This window comes from Lotus japonicus, chromosome 4, assembly GCF_012489685.1.
Source record: "Lotus japonicus ecotype B-129 chromosome 4, LjGifu_v1.2".
Classification (NCBI taxonomy): domain Eukaryota; kingdom Viridiplantae; phylum Streptophyta; class Magnoliopsida; order Fabales; family Fabaceae; genus Lotus; species Lotus japonicus.
This window is the reverse complement of record NC_080044.1, coordinates 4840977-4863387: the sequence shown is the minus strand read 5'-3', so window position 1 is coordinate 4863387 and position 22411 is coordinate 4840977. Positions and strand designations below refer to the sequence as shown.

The following is a 22411-nucleotide window of genomic DNA, read 5'->3' as shown; positions in this document are numbered from 1 at the left end:
ATTTTTCAACTAAAAAAAACCAGTGTATCAATCAGATCACATGATTAAGTATAGCTAAAAGTTAACATGATTATTCTTTTAACAAGTTGTATCATATATCAATATCATAGTATGTTCACTAAGCAAATAAAGTTTTAATTGATTTTAACACATACTCAACCCCAAGGTCAACGCCTGATAAGCACCTCTGCATCCAATAAACAAAACATTTTGGTACCAAGAATATTTCCCATAACCCACAAAGCATGGTTTGTTTCTAATCAAAATGTTGCAACTTCCAACTTTGCCGTTAAGTCCTAAGAGCAAGGTTGTGATCCCTGCTTAGTAATATCAACGCAAGCTGCATATGTGGTCGAAACTCTTGACACATACATGTAATTAAAAATTTAAAATAAACAAAGTACACAGGAAGTTACATAAATGACAAACAAGATCATAGGAGATAAAACACACACATGGATGAGTTAGCCTTCAAAGTTCAAACTCTTTAACAAAAAAACTCTCACAATGGCAGAATGGCATTTTGGTCTCTATTCAAAAACTCCTCCTATGGTCTCTTATGCAAGAAGGGTAACCATTTTGTTCTTCCCCTTGCTGATAGTCATAGTCAGGGTCCCTTTTACAGTTCCTCAACCTGTGTCTTATGATTACCCAAATTTTAATCATACTTATGTGGAACAGCCAGTGTTGGAAGGTGAAGCTTCTATTGTAGATTCTGACTCTGTGATCCGAATCACTGGGAAACCACATAATGGTTCAGGTGTTGGTAGAGTCACAATTCCCAAACATGTTCAACTTTGGGACAAGATCTCTAATGAACTGAATGACTTCACCACCAAGTTTTCCTTTGTTATCTTTTCAAATGAAACCTATTTTGGAGATGGTTTGGCATTTTTTCTAGCAAGCCCTGATCTCCCAAAGGCACTTGACATAGGTGGTGGAGGAGGCTTTGGTATTTTGCCTGAAAATGAAACTGTCTCAACTGAGTATTCATTTGTGGCAGTGGAGTTCGACACTCACACAAATACATTGGATCCAGATGGGACTCATGTGGGAGTGGATATCAATTCTGTGAGATCTAACAGATATTTACAATGGATGGCAGATATTTCACAAAGGATAGTTTATAATTGTACAATTGAGTACAGTTCAAGGGAAAATCATCTAAACGTTTCTTTCACTGGGCACAGCTTGAATGAAGGGATGGTACACCAGCACTTTTCATACCACATTGATCTGAGGGAGAATTTACCTGAGTATGTTATTGTTGGCATAACAGCTTCAACAGGATTGAACAGAGAGGAACATACTTTGCTGTCATGGTCATTTAGCACAAGCCCTCCTAGTAATGATGATGATCCTAAGAAGGGAAGCAAGTTCATCAACAACAGAAAATTGTTGGAGGGTATAGGAATTGGTGTAGGTTTGGCTTTGAGTTTAACAGGATTGATTCTCACTGTGCTATGGAATGTGAATAAAGAAAAAGAAGAAGAATCACCCACTTCAGACACTATCTCTGACCTGAGGATGGATGATGAGTTCATAATGAGTATTGGACCTAAGAAGATTAATTACTATGAATTGGCAACTGCAACAAACAACTTTGAAGAGACACAGAAGCTTGGACAAGGTGGTTTTGGTGGTGTTTACAAAGGCTATTTTAGATGCTCAAACTCCTTTGCTGCTATAAAGAAGATATCAGCAGATTCAAAACAAGGCATAAAGCAATACGCGGCAGAAGTGAAGATCATAAGCCAACTGAGGCATAGGAATTTGGTGAAACTCACAGGTTGGTGCCATAAGAGGACTGAATTAATCCTGATATACGAGTACATGCCGAACGGAAGCTTAGATTCTCATCTTTTTCGCGGAAAAAGCGTCTTGTCGTGGGAGGTGAGGTACAACAACATAGTTCGGGGGTTGGCCTCAGCATTGCTCTACTTGCAGGAAGAATGGGAGAAATGTGTGATTCACAGGGACATTAAATCAAGCAACATCATGTTGGACTCAAACTTCAATGCTAAGCTTGGGGATTTTGGACTAGCTACCCTAGTTGATCATGAGAAAGGGGCACAAACCACTGATGTGGCTGGGACAATGGGTTACCTTGACCCTGAATACATAAACACTGGGAAAGCTGGTAAGGAATCTGACATTTTCAGTTTTGGGGTTGTTTTGTTGGAGGTAGCCACTGGAAGAAAAGCAAGTCACCACCATGACATGGAGGGTCAAGTTTCACTAGTTGAGTGGGTTTGGGAGCTATATGAATTCAGAAATCTCATGGCAGCAGCTGACCCTAACTTATGTGGGGCTTTTAATGTGCAGCAAATGGAGCTTGTGCTGGTTGTGGGGCTTTGGTGTGCTAATCCAGATTTCAAATCAAGGCCATGTATAAGGAAAGTGATTAAAGTGCTAAACTTTGAAGCTTCATTGCCAATTTTACCACAGAAAATGCCTCACCTTGCTCTTCGCTCTCCAACAACAAATGAGCATTTTATCTCAGTTTCATCTTCCTTTTCTTCAGTTTCATTAGAATTAGACAGAAATTAGTCACTAAGTTTGATTTTTCATATCTAGATTCAGATCCTTGAGCTGTAGTTCTTAATTCTTATACAATTTGTTCAAAATTGTCTTATTGTACTAAGAGTTCAGTTTCAATTTTCTTCTTTCTATATCCACCAAACATTTTAGTTGCAGAATTGCATGCTGTTCTTAATGCATTGCAGTATTAGTTTATGTACATGACATGTTGTTTATTTCCAAACCAATCAACATGTAGCCTTTAAGGAAGATGAAACTGTAAAAAACAACTCATTTGTTGTCCATGGGAGATACATTAGCGCAGGTACCGATTGTGAGAGAACAGGTAAAGGAGCTTCAAAGTTAAGCACCTTAATCACTTGCCTTATGGAGGGTCTGGATCTGCAATCTGGATTAGCACACCAGAGGCCAACAACCAGCAAACACTCCATTTGCTGCACATCAAACACCCCACATAGCTTTGGGTCTGCTGCTGCAAGGATATTTCCCAATCCATATAGTTGCCAAACCCATTCAACAATTGTTTCCTGAACCTCCATGTCTTGGTAGTCAATGGCCTTTCTTCCAGTGGCTATCTCCAACAAAACAACTCCAAAACTGAATATGTCCGATTCCTTTCTGGCCTTGCCAGTGTGCATATACTCAGGGGCTAGGTAACCCATGGTACCAGCTACAACAGTGGTTTGTGATCCTTTCTCAGAATCCACAAACCTAGCTAGGCCAAAATCTCCAAGCTTAGCATTGAAGTCTGAGTCCAACATTATGTTGCTTGATTTGATGTCCCTGTGAAGCACACATTTTCCGCATTCTTCCTGCAAATAAAGCAATGCTGAGGCCAATCCCTGAGCTATGTTGCTGTACCTCACCTGCCATGACAAGATGCTTTTCCCACGAAAAATATGAGAATCTAAGCTTCCATTTGGCATGTACTCATATATTAGGAGGAGATCAGTCTTTTTGTGGCACCAACCAGCAAGTTTCACCAAATTCCTGTGCCTCAGTTGGCTAATGATCTTCACTTCTGCTGTGTATTGCTTTAGGCCTTGTTTTGAATTTGCTGATATCCTCTTTACAGCAGCATATGAGTTTGAGTTTCTAAAATAGCCCTTGTAAACACCACCAAAACCACCCTGCCCAAGCTTCTGTGTCTCTTCAAAGTTGTTTGTTGCAGTTAACAATTCATAATAACAAATCTTCTTAGGCCCAGAACTCTTTTGGAATTCATCATCCATGTTCTGATCAGAAGCGGTTTCTGAAGTGGCTTCTTCTTCTTTTTCTTCCTTTCCTATATTCATCATCCATAATAAAATATGAACCAAACCTAATAAAACCAAAGGCACAACAACACCAATTCCTATTCCCTCTAACAGTTTTGACTTGATTAAGTCTCTTCCCTTCTCAAAATCAGCAACAGTACTTGGTAGGCTTGTTCTAAATGACCATGACAGCAGGGTGTGCTTCTCAGAATGTCCTCCTGTTGCTGCTGATATCCCAACAACAACCATCTCTGGTAAGGCCTGTTTGGTATCAACTTGGTATGACAGGTACTGTGTCACAGGATCACCATTGGATATATATCCAGTGAAAAAAACCTTGAAATCATTGCTTCTAGAACTGTACTCAATACTGCAATTATAAAGTCTCCCATTTGGAATATCTGTCCACCATTCCACAAGCATTTCGGAGCTCATAGAATTGACATTCACACCTACATGAGCACCATCTGGATCGTACTCGTTGGAGAAAGTGTCAAACTCCAAAGCAACAAATTGGTAATCAGTTTGCAGAAGAGTTTGGTTGATATCACCAAGACCAATGCCGAGGCTACCACCTGTTTGTTTTGCTGTGTTGTTTTCGTTTAGGAGTTCCGGGCTTGCTAGGAAGAATGCCAAACCATCACCATAAGAACTCTGGTTGGAGAAAACAGCAAAGGAAAAGTGGGTTGTGAAGTCTTTCTGTTGTTTTGTTCTGCTGTCCCAAAGATGCACATGCTCAGAATATGTGACTCTCCCAAGTGTTCCAATCCCATTGCTATCTGGCTGCACTCCATCCCTTGTGAGTTGGATACCTGAATCAGAGATTGAGGCATTGCCTTCCAGATTTAAAAGCTTTAAATTAGCAAGAGTGAAGTTGGAGTAATGGAAAGACTGAGGCTTAGCATTTGTGAAAGGGATTATCATGAGGAACCAAAAGGTTATCCTAGCACAACCAGCCATTGTTAAGTGGGAGTTAAGATTTGTTGGAAGTCTAAAGGGTGAACACACTTTCATGTGGATATATGTATTTATCTTTTGTCAAATTTATGATTTTGTGCATTTATGATCAGTTCTCAATGTTGTGGTGAATGTTGTGCATTTGGAATAATAGTAATGTTATAATTACTAAGACATATTCCATACTTTTCTTCTTTCTTTCTTAGTTTAATAACTAAAGACTATTGGTGTGTATAAATTTTATACAGTCATCTAATTAGAACTCTATCATCTTGTTATATCATAATTAAATATAATTAGAACTCTATCATCTTGTTATATAAAACTGTTTACACAGATGGTATATACTGTTCTTTTTTAGTATATGTTAAATCATATTTAAGAAAACAAAGCTTTACCCTTTGTTTCCTGAATATTTCCGCAAACCAGCACAGCTAAGTTTGTTTCTAGTAAATTACAAAATATGAGTCCGAATCCGAAATGCCATTTTGACCAGCATAAGAATCACAATGCCGTAGCTTTGTACATGGGAACATTCATCACAAGGCACAGAATAGAGACAAATGAAATTATATTAAACAAATTACAAGTGGAGTTCAATAAATGACGAAGAAGTATACAAGATAAATACTTACACACAGAAACATGTATTAGGCTTCAAAAATCAAACTTGACTCTTAGCAATGGCTGATTGTTATTGGCATTTTAGTTTCCATCCACAAACTCTTGTGTTCTTTTATGCAATAAGGACCATTTTGTTCCTCCTGATTTTCCCTCTTGCAATTGCTCAGGATGTCTCTTTTGACTACCCTGGCTTCAGTAATGATGATTTAAAGCAGCTCAAGCTTGAAGGAGATGCTTCTATTTCAGATTCTGCCATTCACCTCACTACTGGGAGAGTCACAATTACCCAACCTATTCATCTTTGGAACAAGACCTCAAATGAACTAAAAGACTTCACCGCCCACTTTTCTTTTGTTGTTTTCTCAGACCAGGGTTATTATGGAGATGGCTTCACATTCTTCCTTGCAGGCCAAGGTGTTTCAGAGGCAGGAATAGAAGGAGGAGGAGGCATTTGCATCGGTCGCGTCGATTACCAAACAATTCTCCAAACCGAGTATCAATTTGTTGCGGTGGAGTTTGACACTTATTCAAACGTTTGGGACCCGAGAGGCATACATGTTGGTGTGAATGTTAACTCTATGCAATCTGACATACTTGAGCAATGGTGGACCGAAATTTATGTGTGGAATGTTTATGACTGCAGCATTCAATACAATGCCGCAGATAACTTTCTTAATGTTTCTTTCACTGGATATAGATTAAATGAAGGGAGAGTAACACAATACCTCACACACCACATTGATTTGAGGGATCACTTACCAGATTATGTTCTCGTTGGTGTATCAGCTGCAACAGGTAATTTTTCTGAGCAACATACCTTGCTGTCATGGTCATTTAGTACAAGCCTACCTAGTAATGCTGTTGATACTAAGAAGAAAACAAAGTTGTTGGAGGGAATAGGAATTGGTGCAGGTTTTTCTGTGAGTGTAATTGTGTTGGTCTATGTTTTCTTATGGAGGAAGAGTAAAGGAAAAGAAGAAGAGTTTGCTTCTGAAGCCTCTTCTGATTTGAACATGGATGACGAATTCCAAATGAACACTGGACCAAAGAAGATCTGGTATGACGAGCTGGTATCTGCAACAAACAACTTTGAAGAGAAGCAGAAGCTTGGGCAAGGGGCGTTTGGCTGTGTTTATAAAGGCTTTTTGAAAGACTCAAACACCTATGTTGCTATAAAGAGGATATCAGCGAAATCAACACAGGGTGTGAAGGAGTACATAGCAGAAGTGAAGATCATCAGCCAATTGAGGCACAAGAACTTGGTGAAACTCACTGGTTGGTGCCACAAGAGAAAGGATCTTCTCCTAATATATGAGTACATGCCAAATGGTAGCTTAGATTCTCGTCTTTTCGACGAACAAAGCTTCTTGTCATGGGAGGTGAGACACAACATAGCTCTGGGTTTGGCCTCAGCATTGCTATATCTGCAGGAAGAATGGGAAAAATGTGTGATTCATAGGGACATTAAATCAAGCAACATAATGTTGGATTCCAATTTCAATGCTAAGCTTGGGGATTTTGGCCTGGCCTTGCTGGTAGATCATGAGAAAGGGTCACAAACCACAGTTTTGGCTGGGACAATGGGTTACCTTGCCCCTGAATACATGAAAACAGGCAAGGCTAGAAAGGAATCAGACATATTCAGTTTAGGGGTTGTTTTGTTGGAGATAGCAAGTGGTAGAAAAGCCATTCACAACCAAAACAAGGAGGGTCTAGTGCCATTAGTTGAGTGGGTGTGGGAACTTTATGGATTTGGAGATCTCCTTGAAGCAGCAGACCCAAAGCTTTGTGGGGTGTTTAATGTGCATCAAATGTTTGGCTTACTAGTTGTTGGTCTTTGGTGTGCAAATCCAGATTGCTCATCAAGACCCTCTATGAGGCAAGTGATCAAGGTGCTTAACCTTGAAGCTCCTTTACCAATTCTTCCACAACAGATCCCTGAGACAGTACTCAATCTCCCTCCAGCAACAGATGAGTTGTTTTTCACAGTTTCATCCTTCTAGTAGACCTTAGGCTACTGCTGCAAGTTAATCAGAAAAAATAAAAAATAACTACTAGGTTTGTTTTTCCATATCCAGTGTGGAACTTTGGAATCATATTGTTATTTGATAAGTAAATAGTTTACCTTACATGACTTAAGGAAAGTTATTGTAATTCATGAGTTCAAGATATGTAAATCATATATATAGTAAGTTCTAAGTAGTACATATGACAAAGACCTAAAGTAACAAAGCCTCTCAATCCTAAGTCCTAACTCATGCGCCTCGCCCAAAAAAAAAATTTGAGGGACTAAAACAAATTTGAAAAGCCACATGGATGCCTATGTGGACTGGAGACCGGATAAAAAATTTGCCACGTAAGCTTTATGACGTCATAAAGACTATTTTATATGAAATAAAATTTTTCAATTTAGAGACTCATAAGTCATAACACCTTGTCCTCAAATGATAGCTCAAGTGGTAAGAGCTGGGGCTGGGGACATATGAGTTGGGGAGGGGACGGTCTAGGGATCGATCCTTGAAGGGTGCAATTTATCTTCCTAATATACTAAAAAAAAGACTCATAACACCTATGAGAAAACAAAGTGAGGTACAAGAGTTTGGCATATTTGTAATGGTTAGTTTGCAATCTCTTCCTTTATTTAGTGAGTCAATCATCAATATCACACTTGTTACATTAACCTCAGTTAAGAAATAAATTAGAACCATTACAACATACAAAACTAATTCTTGTCTGCATATATGAAAATTACAAGAGGAAAATTAATAAAACCAAAAAGTAAGTCATAAGCAGAGTTTTAGGTAAAGATTTTGCATGGCTATTGAACAAAATAGACTTCATCAACTTTAAAAAGGTCGTACAAGAAAAATTCAAAGATTGAAATACATGCACAAGAAGAGAAGAAAGACACAATAGACTAGAGAAATTATTTGAGAAAATTATAAATGCAAATAAAGTTTACCTGTGGACATAAATGGGGGCCTGAAAGCTATCTTCAATGATTTTCAAGGGAATGCACAATTGCACATGCTTTTGAGCTCATAGTTTGGCTTTCCTACAATAGTAGCAGAATGGAGATAACTCCAACCAATGTGGTCCTGCTATGTTCTACTACTAATGTTGGGAGGCTTTGTTTCTGAGACGGGTTTGGATTGATTGGGGGGATTGGCTTTTCTTTCCTCTTCTTGTTTGGTTATGGTTTAAGGAAGTTGGGGTTCTCAAATTCAATCATCTACCATAAGGCTTTATGTGGTAGAAGAAGGAAAGAAAAGAAAAGGGAAAGAAAGTGGAAGGAAGTAAGATGGTTTTTTTTAGGTTGTTTGGTATGCAAGAAAGTTTTTTTTTTTTTTTTGATAGAAATATGTATATTTGTAAAATGATAATGTCTTCAAATAAAAATGATGTACAATAATTGACCTTTTTATTTTTTAATACATGTCAAAATTATTATTTTTTGGTACAGATGTAAAAATTATTATTGATAAGATTAATATTAATTTTTAGAAGATCTCAAAAATCACACAGTTACACTTCATCTCACGTTATTATTCTTAATGTTTTTTATAGGGTTAATTGTCAAATTAGTCTCTGAGATTGTAAGTGAGTTTGATTTTAGTCTCTCTGAGCAAAAATGACGTTTAGTGGTGGTTAATTGACGGGTTTTAACCGCCACTAAACGTAATTTTTCATCAGAATGACTAAAATCAAACTCGGTTACAAACTCAGGATTAATTTGATCATTAACCCTTCTTTATATTATTTAATTATTAATTATTTTGTATGAGAGAAAAATAATGTAGTCTCCGTATGATAGCTCAAGTGGTAGGAGCTTGGGATATATTGGTTAGGTATAAGGAGGTTCAAGAATCGGTTCCTGATAGGTGCAATTAATCTTTCTGATGTACCAAAAAAAAATAGTGTAGGAGTTAAATTGTCACTATAGAATACTCTACTCTCACCGATTTTTTTTCAACTGTGAGAAGAGAAGTATGTGGGCCCCACCATGTCAGTTTTCTTTTCTCCTCTCCTTTTTGCCATAGCAAACTAATGTAGCTCGTCGGAAGGGCAGATTGCGTTCGACGTCCGAATGACTATCATCATACCTGATAAGTCTATAAGTCAGAGACGTAAAACATATTTAACTCTAAAAAAATATATAAAATATTTACATGTTATAACAGGAAGGACCAAAATTAAAAAATAAAATTTTAAAGGGATTGAAAAAACAATTTACAATGAACAAAATGTAGGACTTTCTCTGTCTTATTACAGGGCACTCTATCTTCTTCTTCATTGCGAGGACTGAGAGCGGAACAACAACAACAACTGTCACCGAACCGAAGCATTCATTGGGGTGATTTCCTTTCCTTCTCTCTTTTGCCAAAGTTTGCATCTTTATGGTCCATTGATCTCTCAATCGCATGTTCATGGTAGTGAGATTCGTATTGAATTTTGAATATTTCATTACTAGAATCGTTGACCTGACATGGGATTTCAATTTTCAATCATGATCATAGCAAAATTGGGTTGGTAAAAGATTATCATATAACTCAATTTTTCATTGGTTAAGGCACTTGTTAACTTATATATACACTCCTTTGATATTTGATCTTGGTGACATGGGATTGAGACAGCATATTCAATTCATTTTTTTTGCAACTGTGTCCTCAAATATAATATTTTGTGTGTGTTTTTTGTTTAACTTTGATTGTTGCATTTTAATTGGTTATTATGATGATGGTGATGTTTGGGATATCATATAAAAAAATGGGGCATGATTTGATTGGGTGTAGAATTGTGTAAATGTATAAAGCCAATTTTTGCTTGTTGAAGAATCAAATATGGACCTTGGTTTCTCCCTTGTCAATTGAGGGTTTTTCATGTTAAATGTTGCTGGTTCTTATGTATGTTCTTAGCTATATTTTCGAGCTTATGTGATAGTATTTTATAACTCTGGTATCCCATAATTTCCTGCTCTGATCATGACAAATTTACTTATATCAAAACAATCTGGTAGGTAATTGATTTCTCGAGCTTATTCCTTTCAGCTTTTCTTGAATATATGTTCATTGTTACTAAAACATAATCATTTATTTCTTACCATGCTCATTTCTACATGTTTAAAATGACATTCTTTGCCCCCAACTTTTCTGATTTATTTCCATTTAATTGTTAATGATTTGAAATTGCATGTGTAATTTCATCATGTTAGGCAATGAAAAGAAAATTGATATCTAATTGCATTATGATGCAGTAGAAAACAATGAGTACTGAAGGTGTCGACGAAGATTGCCTAGGATGGGCTGCAAGAGATGCATCTGGAACTCTATCAGCTTACAAATTCAGTCGCAGGCATGAACATATTATTCCACTTTCATGATGACCAATTTCTTTTCATTTTCCTCTTCTGCTTGGCCCGTCCTGGGAGAGTGGGGCTGATTGAGTTTTCTTTTTGTTGAGAGAATATACCAACTAAACTATTTGCTAATTCCTTGATCATATGTTAATGATGGTTGCTCAGGGCTCTTGGAAATGACGATGTTTATGTAAAAATTACGCACTGTGGAGTTTGTTATGCTGATGTTATTTGGACAAAGAATACATTCGGTGACTCCAAGTATCCTTTAGTACCTGGGTAGGTGGACTATTTTGCTGTATGCTTGACCATCCTTTACTTAAACTTATCTGACTCTGGTTTTTTGCATTTCAGACATGAGATTGCTGGGATTGTTGAAAAGGTTGGATCCAATGTCCACCGTTTCAATGTCGGTGATCATGTTGGAGTGGGGACTTATGTCAACTCATGCAGAGAATGTGAATATTGCAATGACAGACAAGAAGCTTATTGTGAGAAGGGATTTGTTAATACTTTTAATGCTGTTGATACTGATGGTACAATTACAAAAGGAGGATATTCCAGTTACATAGTAGTTCATGAAAGGTGAATTTGAATAGATTCTAATTAAAATAAACTATCACGAATTTGGTCTTTTAGTTCCTGAAATTATTATGAGCTTTATAATATTAAACCCAATGTTTGAATTTGTGTTTACGAAGTACCCTGCTGGAATGAGGCTATTTAATCTGTTTATATTGTATTTGGTCTTGCATCTATAGGTATTGCTTCATGATACCCAAAGATTATCCTTTGGCTTCAGCAGCTCCTTTGCTTTGTGCTGGACTTACTGTTTATACTCCCATGATGCGCCACAAGATGAATCAACCTGGAAAGTCTCTAGGAGTGGTTGGTCTCGGTGGCCTCGGTCATATGGCAGTGAAATTTGGAAAGGCGTTTGGATTGAATGTAACAATTTTCAGTTCTAGCATACACAAGAAAGAGGAGGCCTTGAGTCTGCTTGGTGCAGATAAATTTGTTGTTTCATCTGACCAAGAGCAAATGATGGTGAGCATAACATAAAGCCTCTGCCGAGTAACATTTTTCTTCGACCAACAAGAGAGAACTGCTATAGCTGATTTCTTTCTGTCAAAACTATGCAGGCATTGACCAAGTCACTTGACTTTATAATTGACACAGCATCTGGCGATCACCCATTTGATCCTTACATGACACTGTTGAAGACATCTGGTGTTCTAGTCCTAGTTGGGTTCCCAAGTGAAGTCAAATTCAGCCCTGCAAACCTTAATCTTGGTATGTACCTTCTCAAATTATAGAATTTTTTTTGGAATGATCACTTTCAGGAATAGCTTAATTGGTAGTTTGAAGCAGTCGAAGGAAATCTAAATGCATCATCTTTTTTGCAGGTATGAAAAGCATTTCTGGGAGTATTACTGGTGGTACAAAAGAGACACAAGACATGATTGACTTTTGTGCTGCAAACAGGATTTACCCAAATATAGAAGTGATTCCAGTCCAGTATGCAAACGAAGCACTTCAGAGGGTTATAAATAGGGACGTGAAATATCGGTTTGTTATAGATATTGAAAACTCCCTGAAAACATAAGAGAAATGAAGAAACTGCTTCCTAATTTATACATATGGTTGGACTTTCTGTTCTGAGAACAAATGATAAAACACAGTTCGTCATGTTTTCCAGTATCGTGGAGGCCTCTGCACTTCCATGTTTATGTATCTCTAAGCTTGAAGTAGTTTGAAACATGGTGCAGAACTTACCTTAACTGCCTGTATGTAGTGGTGAAGATCGAAAATTTTATTATGTGCTCATATATGGAATGAGGAAAGTTTTGAATATTTTTGCAGATTCTTATTAGTCCTTGATGCATGTAATGAATGGCCATTTAGTAATAGGCTTAAAAGCACATTTGGTCCCCCACGAATGCGTTTTGTGCAAAAGTGGTCCCTAAACTATTTTTTTATCATTTTCAGTCCCCCACGTTATCTCCCGTTATCATAGTTGGTCCTTCTGTCAATTTTCTAACATTTTTCTCCCATGTGGCATATTTTTAAATGACGTGGAGGCTTATTAGGAGAGAGGCGAAGCAAGATGGCACACATGTGAATTAAAAAATTAATTAAAAATATAAATATAAAAAACCCAGAAACATTCAATCTTGTTCTTCATCTTCATCTTCAAAACACATGATCTTCATCTTCTTCCTCTATCATCTTCATCACCTTCAAACCTAAAAACCCAGAAAAATCTTTTAAAAACCCAAATTAAAACTGTCATTCTTAATTAAAAGCCATAACAATTCCTTAAATTGAGTTCAAATAGTTTACATCAATAGCACCACCACCCATTAAGCAAGATTACGTAAGAGGTAGAATAATGACTAACGACCCAACACCAGCATAAAAACCAGGAGACATTAGGGCCAAGCATACGACAGTAAGGCTAACTTGCAGCCTGCCTACATTTCTTATTTAAAACCTTCGTGCCTTTGATGGGAAAGCATCACGAAAACATGACAGGTTCAAACAGATCCAACTCTCTGCCTTTTAACAACAATAGATTAAGCCTTTTGCTGTTGAAGGTGCAGATCGGGTTAGATCTATCACTTTAAACAAAATAGCAGATCGGAATCGCGAACTCAAATCAAACCTCTCCCCAATTCAAGCAATGCCTCTCTCACTCGCACTTGACCCAGATCTGGGTGTTGAGTGGGTCACTAAATAGAGAGACAATGCAGATAAGAGGGAGAACTAGGGGTTGTGCAACTCGCTGGCGGAACGGCATAGTGGACGGAGTAGAAAGAGCGGCGCTAGCTTGCGGAGGTGGCGGGTGGGGATTTGGGTTTAACACCCCACCCATTAGGCCCCCCGCCCCACCTTGGGGGGCGAAATTACCAGAAAACCAGTTGATTAAAAACGGTAAATGATTACCCGACTCTATAACGGGTAATCATTTACCGATCGTGTTTAAAACATATAAACACGACAGTTTGGGTTTTGAAACCCATTATTTCAAAACCCAAATTTCCCTCCCTCAATCGCATCCTCTCTCAAAGCTCGGTTCCACCACTTCAATCATCTCAAGGTCGGTTCTAATCATCATCAAAGCTCCCACAAAGACCCATTCCATTACATTCAAAAGGTAAGTTTTGATTTCAATGATTTTCACATTTGAAGTTTGAATTAGGTCAATGGTTGAACACTAGGGTAGTTGATTGATGATTAGAGGTAGGTTTTGTTGTGTTTTGTTGCCTGAAATTCCATGAAACGAGTACGGGCACGAGTGGGGTGCATTTGGGTCTGTTTCTGGGTTTACTGTAATATCGGAAAATCAATTTCCGATATGATAATGGAAAATGATTTTCCGATATGGTAATGGAAAATGATTTTCCGATATGACAGTATGACAGTGCAGACTTCCAAAATTTATTTCCAATATTTAACCATGGCATGTATTTAGCTTCCAGGATTACTTTGCTGATTTGTTGAGAATTGGAAAAGATCAAGATAGATTTGATGTGTTGTGATTAGGAAAGTTGTTTATTGTTTATTGTTTATTGGAAAAGATTAAGCGCTCAAATCATATGCTTCATGTGTTGTAATTAGGAAAGTTGTTTATTGTTTTTGTTTGCTTGTGATGATGGTTGCTTGACCTTAACACAGCTAGAAATTTAATTTAATCACATTCACATGCAAACTAACAACTAATTCTCTATATTTTCCTTTTCCTATGGTTAGTTGCTAAACGATTGATTGGAAATTTCCTGATTAAGTTAAAAAATGACTCAAATGATATGCTCATATGTGAAAATGCTTTACTTATTATGACAAGTATTGTTAAATTTGTTTGTTTTGCACAGATAGCGAGAATGAAGGGCGGGAGGAAGAGGTCACGACATGCTTCTACTAGTGAGGATCCAGCGGATCGACACGAGCGCTTGCATGCTTCTACCAGGCGCGGCGACCATATTGCAGCCACTCAGGCGGTAGAGGCTTCAGCTCCGTCTCCATCCCCATCTGCTACTCCGGTCGAGGCTCCGTTAGCTACCCCGGCTCCATCTGCTACTCCGGTCGGGGCTCCGTCAGCTACCCCCGCTCCGTCTGCTACTAGGACAACCTGTCTTTTGTGTTGACGTTCCTTCAAGTTCTCTGTAGGGAATATACGCACCATGCTTCTCACACCCCAGAATGACATATTCTTTTCTTCCCTTCGCACCACTATCAGACTTTGTTGTCACCAAAACAAAATTATTTGCCATAGAAATGTCGCGAACTCATTTCATAAGATCATCTTTCAAAGGGAAACGCTGTTTCAGGATAAACAAGGCATAAGGCATAAAACAAGGCATAAACAAAGCAAACAAAGCATGCAAAAATTTGTGCAATGAGTACCTGATCAGTATGATACAAATGAGAGACATCTATAGATATAATCGGAGGTTCAGCTAGTGATGGTTGCTCCTCTGGATTATCATTTTCCAATCCAGCAGCATGTATCAATTGTGATTCACCAAAGAAAAAGGACTCTGTCATCCCTGGAACAAAAACGGTAAATCAATAACCGACCCTATAACGGTAAATCAAATTCCGGTATAATAACGGTAAATCATAATCCGATACATTAACGGCAATTCATTTACCGATTCGATTCACGATTCAGCAGCCTAAATTACCAACTTAACTAACTAAACTAACTACTTAAACTAACAACTAACTACTTAAACTAACTATAAATAAAGTACCAAAGCTAACACCACTTACCAGAAGTTAAAAGCTTTCCCTTGGTGGTGGTGGTGGTGGAAATGTGGAGATGGTGGTGGTGGTGGGAAGGTGAAATGTGAGGGAGGAGTGGAGTAATGGTAGAATAAGGTAGTTTGGGCGAGTTATGGGGGGCTGGTGGGGGGTTGTTGGAGGGAGGAGTAATGGTGGAGGGGTTGGTGGAGGGAGGAGTAATGGTGAAAAGGTGATCAAACTGCCAGATTACCAATCGGTAAATGATATACCGATATCAATATAAGAATCGGTTAATGATTAACCGATATTGTTCTTCGTGTTCTGGGTAATGGGATAAAGGTGTTCATACTGAGGAACAATAACGGTAAATCATTTACCGATTGTTATTTTGACATCGGCAAATCATTTACCGATGGGTAGTTTTGGAATAAAAAAAAAATGCTGGGGCGCGTAGCCTAAAGGGTGGGGTGCCAAACCCAAATCCCTGGCGGGAGGAAGGAGGATCTTCCTGCGTTTGCCAGCAGAGCCTCCTTTTTTTTGTTAATTGAGTGATAATTTTTTATTAATTTTCTCTATTAAAATATTATTAAAAGATGACACGTAAGCTTAAAACGTTAATATTTGACGGAAAAAGGTTGAGGGACGAACAATATTAACGGAGCAAAATGTGTGGGATTGAAAATGCTAAAAAAATAGTTTAGGAACCACTTTTGCACATATCGCATTTGTGGGGGACCAAATGAGCTTTTAAGCCTTAGTAATACATGAAAGTGAGTTCTATTTCTACTTTACTGAATTTTTTTTTGGTATTACTGACGTATCTCCACAGTCGGCAGCCATGACACTTATTCTCTCGAGGCTCAAAGATCACATTAACTAGGTAAGCATTTTGCAGCAAATCATTCTTCATACACATCTCCCAGAAATCAAACCCTTAGCTGCTTACGAAGCTCAGCTATTACTTGTTGTGCTGGGACTTGTTGGTACTTTATGGAATTAAAATTTGATTCACTATCAATCTTACGTTTTTTAAAGGGTCTCATTTTTTCCATTGTACTTCCCATTACCTACGTACCTTCTCATTAGACATACTTTTCAAGTGTGGTCTGCACAGTAATGAGTGAAATCAAATACACAAATTGACGAAGACCAGTTCCAAGCTTAGCCCATTGACTCATTCCCCCACCCAACACGAACTATGAGCCTTTATTATATGCAACTGCTCCACCCCATTTTTTCCATTTCCACACAATCAAGTTTCCATCCATTGTTTCAAAAAAAAAAGGTTTCCATCCATGGCAGCACCTCCTTGCCATCAGAAAACTCATCTACTTTTTTCTTTTCACATAACATTAACACTCTTGCTTGTTGAAATATCTAGTGCAGCTCCATTGTCTTTCAACTATCAGCAACTCAGCAACACTGGAAATTCCTTCAACTTTTTAGGAGATGTCTATAAGGACAAACAGGCCCTCCAACTCACCAGGTATGAGAAAGATAGTCTTGGCCGAGTCATATACTCCAAACAGCTCCATCTTTGGGATACAAACTCAAGCAAGATCACAGATTTCACTACCAGTTTCTCCTTCACCATGAACACACCCAACAAGACCCATCATGGAGATGGCATCACTTTCTATCTTGCACAGCCCAATTTTCCTTTACCAGTTCCTAGAGATGGCAGTGGAATGGGTCTCGCGAGCCGTGATCAACTGGCTAACCCAAATTACACTAAAGAACATCCATTTGTAGCAGTTGAATTTGATACCTTTGCCAATGACTGGGATCCTAAATATCACCATGTGGGTATTGATGTTAATTCTATCAGCACTGATTACTCAACACAATGGTTCACTAGCATGGATGAGAGAGGATATGAAGCTGTTGTCAGTTTCAATTCTGATTCAAACAATTTAAGTGTTACCTTCACCGACTACAAGGATAACATCACAATTAAACAGAACTTGTCCTGTGTGGTGAATCTGAGAGAGGCTCTACCTGATTGGGTTGAATTTGGCTTTACTTCAGCAACAGGGTTCTTTTTTGAGGAACATACTCTTGAGTCGTGGTCCTTCAACTCTAGTTTAGACTTCGAAGCGCGCAAGGACGGAAGCAAAACAGGACTGGTGGTAGGACTCAGCGTTGGTGGTGCGGGTGTTTTAATTTGTGTTTTGGTGCTGGCTTGCTTTGTGACATGGAAGCTGAGGAAGAGAGGCGTGGAGGGTGACTCTCGTTTTGATCTCGCCATGGATAGCGATTTCGAAAGAAGCTCTTTTCCCAGGAAGTTTTCCTATGAAGAGCTTGCTAGAGCAACTAGCAACTTTGCAAAGGAACACAAAATTGGAGAGGGAGGTTTTGGTGGAGTATATAAAGGATTTATCAGAAACTTGAACACCAATGTCGCCATTAAGAAGGTGTCTCCGGGTTCGAAACAAGGGGTGAAGGAGTATGCATCTGAGGTGAAGATCATTAGTCAACTGAGGCATAAGAACTTGGTTCAGCTCTTTGGGTGGTGTCACCAGAAGAATGAACTTCTACTGGTTTATGAGTTCATGGAAAATGGAAGTTTAGATTATTATCTGTTCAAAGGTAAAGGCCTGCTAACATGGGCAGTGAGATATAACATTGCTAGAGGCCTGGCCTCAGCTTTATTATACCTGCATGAAGAGTGGGAGCAATGTGTGCTTCATAGAGATATAAAATCAAGCAATGTCATGCTGGATTCCAATTTCAACGTGAAGCTTGGAGATTTCGGGTTAGCCAGACTAATGGACCATGGGACAGAGTCAAAGACAACTGGTTTAGCAGGAACATATGGATATTTGTCTCCTGAAGCTGCTACCAGAGGCAAAGCTAGTAGAGAGTCTGATGTGTACAGTTTTGGGGTTGTTGCTTTGGAGATAGCATGTGGTAGAAAGGCAATTGAACCCAATTTGAGTGAAGAACACATCTACTTGGTGGATTGGGTTTTGAAGCTCTATGGTAAAGGTGATCTCCTTAAAGCAGCTGATTCAAAATTGTATGGAGATTTTGATGAGAAGGAAGTAGAGAGATTGATGATAGTTGGACTTTGGTGCACTCATGAAGATTACCTTCAGAGGCCTGTGATTAGGCAAGTTGCTCATGTGCTTACTTCTGAAGTTCCTTTGCCTATTCTCCCATCATCACAGGTTTCTGCTCTTACTCAAAGTTCATCTTTGAGGCATGTGGCTTCTAAATCCCCTGCTTTTGAGAATAACCAATCTGGGACCTCAACTTCAAGCAATAGTTCAATCACTCGGTCCTCACAATCCAGCACAGCTTTTGAAGTCATATCTCCATCAGCTGCACTCTTACGTACATACTAAGCGCATGCTTGGAAACTCGTTTGAAAACCACGATGAAACCAAAATCATTGAGGACATAAGTGACTTCGTTAGTTTTTGTTTTCGTATACCATGATTTTGAGGGTTTCGAACAAGTTTCCAGACATGTATTAAGCTTGATAAGCATTCTTTTGTTCTTGAAGTGAAGAAGTTCTACACCAGTGTCATTAAAATCTTTAGCTTTGTTATTTTACTGGTGTAATGCATTTTATTGCTGCAACTTCAAGTTTAAAACTCACCTAGCAAATGTGTCACATGCCTAAAAGAAGCATGGAGTGAGATTATCCCGAAAGTTCAAGTTGTTCGATGATAACACATGTACACATGAATGATTTTATATTATACTCATAAGATATATGTGATCTCTCTTTTTTGTTGAATTATTCTTTTCTTTAAGGCTTAAATGCATTTGGTGCCCCTGATGTTTCAGGTTCGAGCAAATGACACCCTTCATCTATTTTTGTCGACGTTTGTACCCTCGATGAAACAAAATAGTGTAACGAGTACCCCTCCGTCAGTTCAACGTTAAAAAACTAACGGAGGTGATGACGTGGCTTTTTTTTAAAAATTTTTTGGACCAGTTGAAAAAAAGAGTGGGGGAGATTCGAACCTAGGATCTATAAGTGGCAAAACCCACCCCTAACCAGTTGAGCTACACAAAGAATTGATATATTAAGCAACACAATTTTATTTATATCATTTAGCCATTTGATGTTAGTTTCCTCTTCTTCATCATCATCAATTTCATATCCTCTTCTCCATACATAGACTCCACAATCTCTCCTCCGTTGACAACCACATCCAGCCTGCAAGAACGAGATTAGAACCAAGCAACTAAGCTTTGCTAGAAAAAGAACAAGAACGAATACAAAATTATGGAATCCCAATTTTTGGATAAATCAAGCCAAAAGGAACAAGAGCAGAACCAAGCAAAATTGAATCAACTCTCTTCTCATCACAACTCAAAAGAGGGAGAAGCAAAACCCAGAAACACTTTCAATTAAATCTACCCAGATGCAAGCAACTTCAAGCCAAATCCCTTCTAGACCCATGACACAAACAAAGCTTTGAGAGCACACCAATGGATCTCGGAATTTGGCTAGTTGGCATACACAACATTGAGATATCATTTTTGCCATTAACAACAACAGAAACAGAACAGAGAGAGGGAGAGTTCCATTCCCATTCCCATTCCCTCTTTCACAGTTCCCTTCCATTTATTCATTCAGAAAACAGAAAACCAGACCCACTCACTCTCACTCTTCTCACTCACTGCCAGCCCAGAAAGGTACACACACGCACACACCATCTTTGTACCAAAACCCACGCACACACTTTCTGCCTTTCACCTTCCTCTCCCTCTCTCTTGGATCAATTTGGGTTCGCACGATTTGGGTTTCTCAAAATCTGGGTTCGCACGATCTGGTGATGTGGTGCAGTGAGGGTAGAGGGGTTGAGGTTCGATTTGGGTTTTTAAGTGAGGTTCGATTTGTAGTGTAAACCCAGGAAATCAAACCCAGGAAAATGATTTCCAGCTCCATATCGTCGGATTCGGTCGTGGTTGAGGGAGGAGAGGAAGAAGATGAATGTTGGGTTATTTAATTTTGTTTTATTAAGGTGGCAGAAGAGATATAAATTAATTTTTCTTGTAATATATATTAATTATGTATGTAGCTCAACTGGTTAAGTGTGTGTTTTGCTACTAGTCCCAAGTTCGAATCCATTTTACCCCTTTTTCCATTATTGAATTTTGATAATGTTGTTATTATTATCCACATGGCATATAAAAAAAATCAGGAAAAGCCACGTCATCCCCTCCGTTAGTTTTTTAACGTCAAACTGACGGAGGGGTATTCGTTACACTTTTCAGTATCATTGAGGGTACAAACATGGACAAAAATATATGGAGGGCGTCTTTTGCACAAACATGAAACATCAGGGGCAACAAATGCTTTTAAGCCTTTCTTTAATATAAAATAGAAGTAATTGCTTCTTTTGCAAGAAGGAAAAGTATTTGAGTCACCAAGTTGCTACCTAGAGTAAACTCATGTACATAGTCTTCTATTATTATTATTATAGATTATAGATGAGAAACTGGCCTTTTATGTTTGTCGAATCTAGCTACTAATTAAATGGTGTCTATCTTTGTTAGATAGACCAAAAATAAAACAAAGGAAAAATTTACAAATCGGTTAACACGTTAATAACAGTCAATATGATTGCATCTTTTCCTATCGAACAAGTCATGCTTAGATGGTTTAGTAAATGCATTTGTTTTCTTAATTGGCAAGCCTGCATTGAGGTCAACACGCCCTCTTAAAAAATAAAATTAAAAGGGCTTATTTGCTTGACACTTTCTACTTTCTACGAACTAAAATGAATAATGTTTCTTTCATAAAGGTGGAGAGAGAGGTGGAATAAAGAGAAAAATATGAAGAAAAGAAAAAGTAAGAGGGAGAAAGTATGAGATGTGATAGATGATAAGAGAAGAGAGATATAAATAAAAAGATGTTGAAATTGAGTGTTTAAAAAATGAGGTGTGTATATATTATTTTATTGAACTAAAATGTATACTTTTACATTGTGATAATGTTCAGTTGACATACAGGGTGAGTGAGTCAACCAACCACTTACGCCACAAATTTAAATTCACACCTTTTCCTCATCAAAGTGTTTTTATTTTTAAATCATTATTTCAACAAATTTAAATTTCACATTTCTATTGTATGATCACATCAAATGCTTATAAAAAAAAGGCTTAATTCCAGTTTGGGTCCCTGATGTTTCATAAATGTGCGGTTTGCACCTCCTGTGTTTAAAATGTGCGGTCAAACTCCCTCATGTTTCTAAAACGGTTGATTGAAGCCCTTCCGTCTATCTCTGTTAGTTGACCAAACGGAAATACTGACGTGTCACTTATTTAATTCATAAAATATAAGCTACTAATTGGTGACGGAAATAATCCGTCACAAAACCCTTCAGCCAATACCTTTGTCTTCTTCCTCACACATTTCAGAATTATCACATTCTTTTCTTTCAAACACGCTGCAACCAGCCACCAAAGGGAATAAAAACCAGAAACCTATATAGACACAGACCGTACCAGAATGCAGAATCCATTTTCCTGCAGAACCCCATCGATCCAAACCCCCCAAAAACCAACCCAGATCCCAGAAACCTGTTCGTTCATACCCATAAACTTGTTTGTTCATCGTTCAGAATCAGAAACCTGTAAAGAAGCACAACTGCAAAGTAAATCTAATTTACTTGAGACCTACATGTCAAAGGCACACAAATGAACAGTTCAAGTTCAAAGATTCTTTGAATAACTAGTAAAGATAGTGTCTTTAGGAAATGATTTGAGAAAATTGAATTCTGGAAGATAAAGAAGCAAAAAACCAAACTTGCTAAGTTGAAGATAATTGAAAAAATCTCAGCTTTAAATATTCACCTCACACTCTTGCAGACTCCCCAGTCCCCAACAACAGAAAATTTAGAGAATGGAAACAGAGCATAGGAAAATGCTAACCATGACCAATAGTCCAAGCCATTGACTGAAAATC

General features: G+C 38.1%; 5 protein-coding genes across 7 annotated transcripts; 4 read left to right on the top strand and 1 right to left on the bottom strand.

Moving 5' to 3' along the window:
- Positions 1–248: 248 nt before the first annotated feature.
- On the top strand, positions 249–2550 carry LOC130712161 (L-type lectin-domain containing receptor kinase IX.1-like). Its single transcript, XM_057561999.1, has one exon. The coding sequence runs from the start codon at positions 508–510 to the stop codon at positions 2548–2550; it is 2043 nt and encodes a 680-aa protein (XP_057417982.1). The 5' UTR covers positions 249–507.
- On the bottom strand, positions 2378–4958 carry LOC130714565 (L-type lectin-domain containing receptor kinase IX.1-like). The gene has a single exon (XM_057564472.1). The coding sequence runs from the start codon at positions 4809–4811 to the stop codon at positions 2769–2771; it is 2043 nt and encodes a 680-aa protein (XP_057420455.1). The 5' UTR covers positions 4812–4958; the 3' UTR covers positions 2378–2768.
- Positions 4959–5422: 464 nt separating this feature from the next.
- Positions 5423–7540, top strand: LOC130714566 (L-type lectin-domain containing receptor kinase IX.1-like). Its single transcript, XM_057564473.1, has one exon. It carries the CDS (start codon positions 5438–5440, stop codon positions 7379–7381), a length of 1944 nt encoding a protein of 647 aa, XP_057420456.1. The 5' UTR covers positions 5423–5437; the 3' UTR covers positions 7382–7540.
- A 2057-nt stretch (positions 7541–9597) lies between these two features.
- LOC130715189 (probable cinnamyl alcohol dehydrogenase 1) lies at positions 9598–12588 on the top strand. Of its 3 annotated transcripts, none has more exons than XM_057565261.1 (7): positions 9598–9732; positions 10633–10730; positions 10900–11013; positions 11089–11319; positions 11496–11781; positions 11877–12027; positions 12141–12588. In XM_057565261.1, exons 2-7 carry the CDS (start codon positions 10642–10644, stop codon positions 12338–12340), a joined length of 1071 nt encoding a protein of 356 aa, XP_057421244.1. In that variant the 5' UTR covers positions 9598–9732; positions 10633–10641; the 3' UTR covers positions 12341–12588. The 3 variants fall into 3 exon arrangements, with proteins under 3 accessions (XP_057421244.1, XP_057421245.1, XP_057421246.1); XM_057565262.1 differs by having other exon boundaries at positions 9616–9732; positions 10636–10730; XM_057565263.1 differs by lacking the exon at positions 9598–9732 and adding an exon at positions 9790–9808.
- A 4070-nt stretch (positions 12589–16658) lies between these two features.
- On the top strand, positions 16659–19228 carry LOC130716302 (L-type lectin-domain containing receptor kinase IX.1-like). The gene has a single exon (XM_057566507.1). It carries the CDS (start codon positions 16779–16781, stop codon positions 18828–18830), a length of 2052 nt encoding a protein of 683 aa, XP_057422490.1. The 5' UTR covers positions 16659–16778; the 3' UTR covers positions 18831–19228.
- The last annotated feature ends 3183 nt before the right edge of the window (positions 19229–22411 follow it).

Excerpts from the sequence above, each read along its gene's own strand:
- LOC130714565 (XM_057564472.1), bottom strand. The coding sequence starts at position 4,811 with ATGAAAGTGTGTTCACCCTTTAGACTTCCAACAAATCTTAACTCCCAC.
- LOC130716302 (XM_057566507.1), top strand. The coding sequence starts at position 16,779 with ATGGCAGCACCTCCTTGCCATCAGAAAACTCATCTACTTTTTTCTTTT.
- LOC130714566 (XM_057564473.1), top strand. The coding sequence starts at position 5,438 with ATGGCTGATTGTTATTGGCATTTTAGTTTCCATCCACAAACTCTTGTG.
- LOC130712161 (XM_057561999.1), top strand. The coding sequence starts at position 508 with ATGGCAGAATGGCATTTTGGTCTCTATTCAAAAACTCCTCCTATGGTC.
- LOC130715189 (XM_057565261.1), top strand. The coding sequence starts at position 10,642 with ATGAGTACTGAAGGTGTCGACGAAGATTGCCTAGGATGGGCTGCAAGA. Across the intron at positions 11,014-11,088 it reads AAGTATCCTTTAGTACCTGG|ACATGAGATTGCTGGGATTG; the intron begins GTAGGTGGACTA and ends TTTGCATTTCAG. Across the intron at positions 11,782-11,876 it reads CTGACCAAGAGCAAATGATG|GCATTGACCAAGTCACTTGA; the intron begins GTGAGCATAACA and ends AAAACTATGCAG.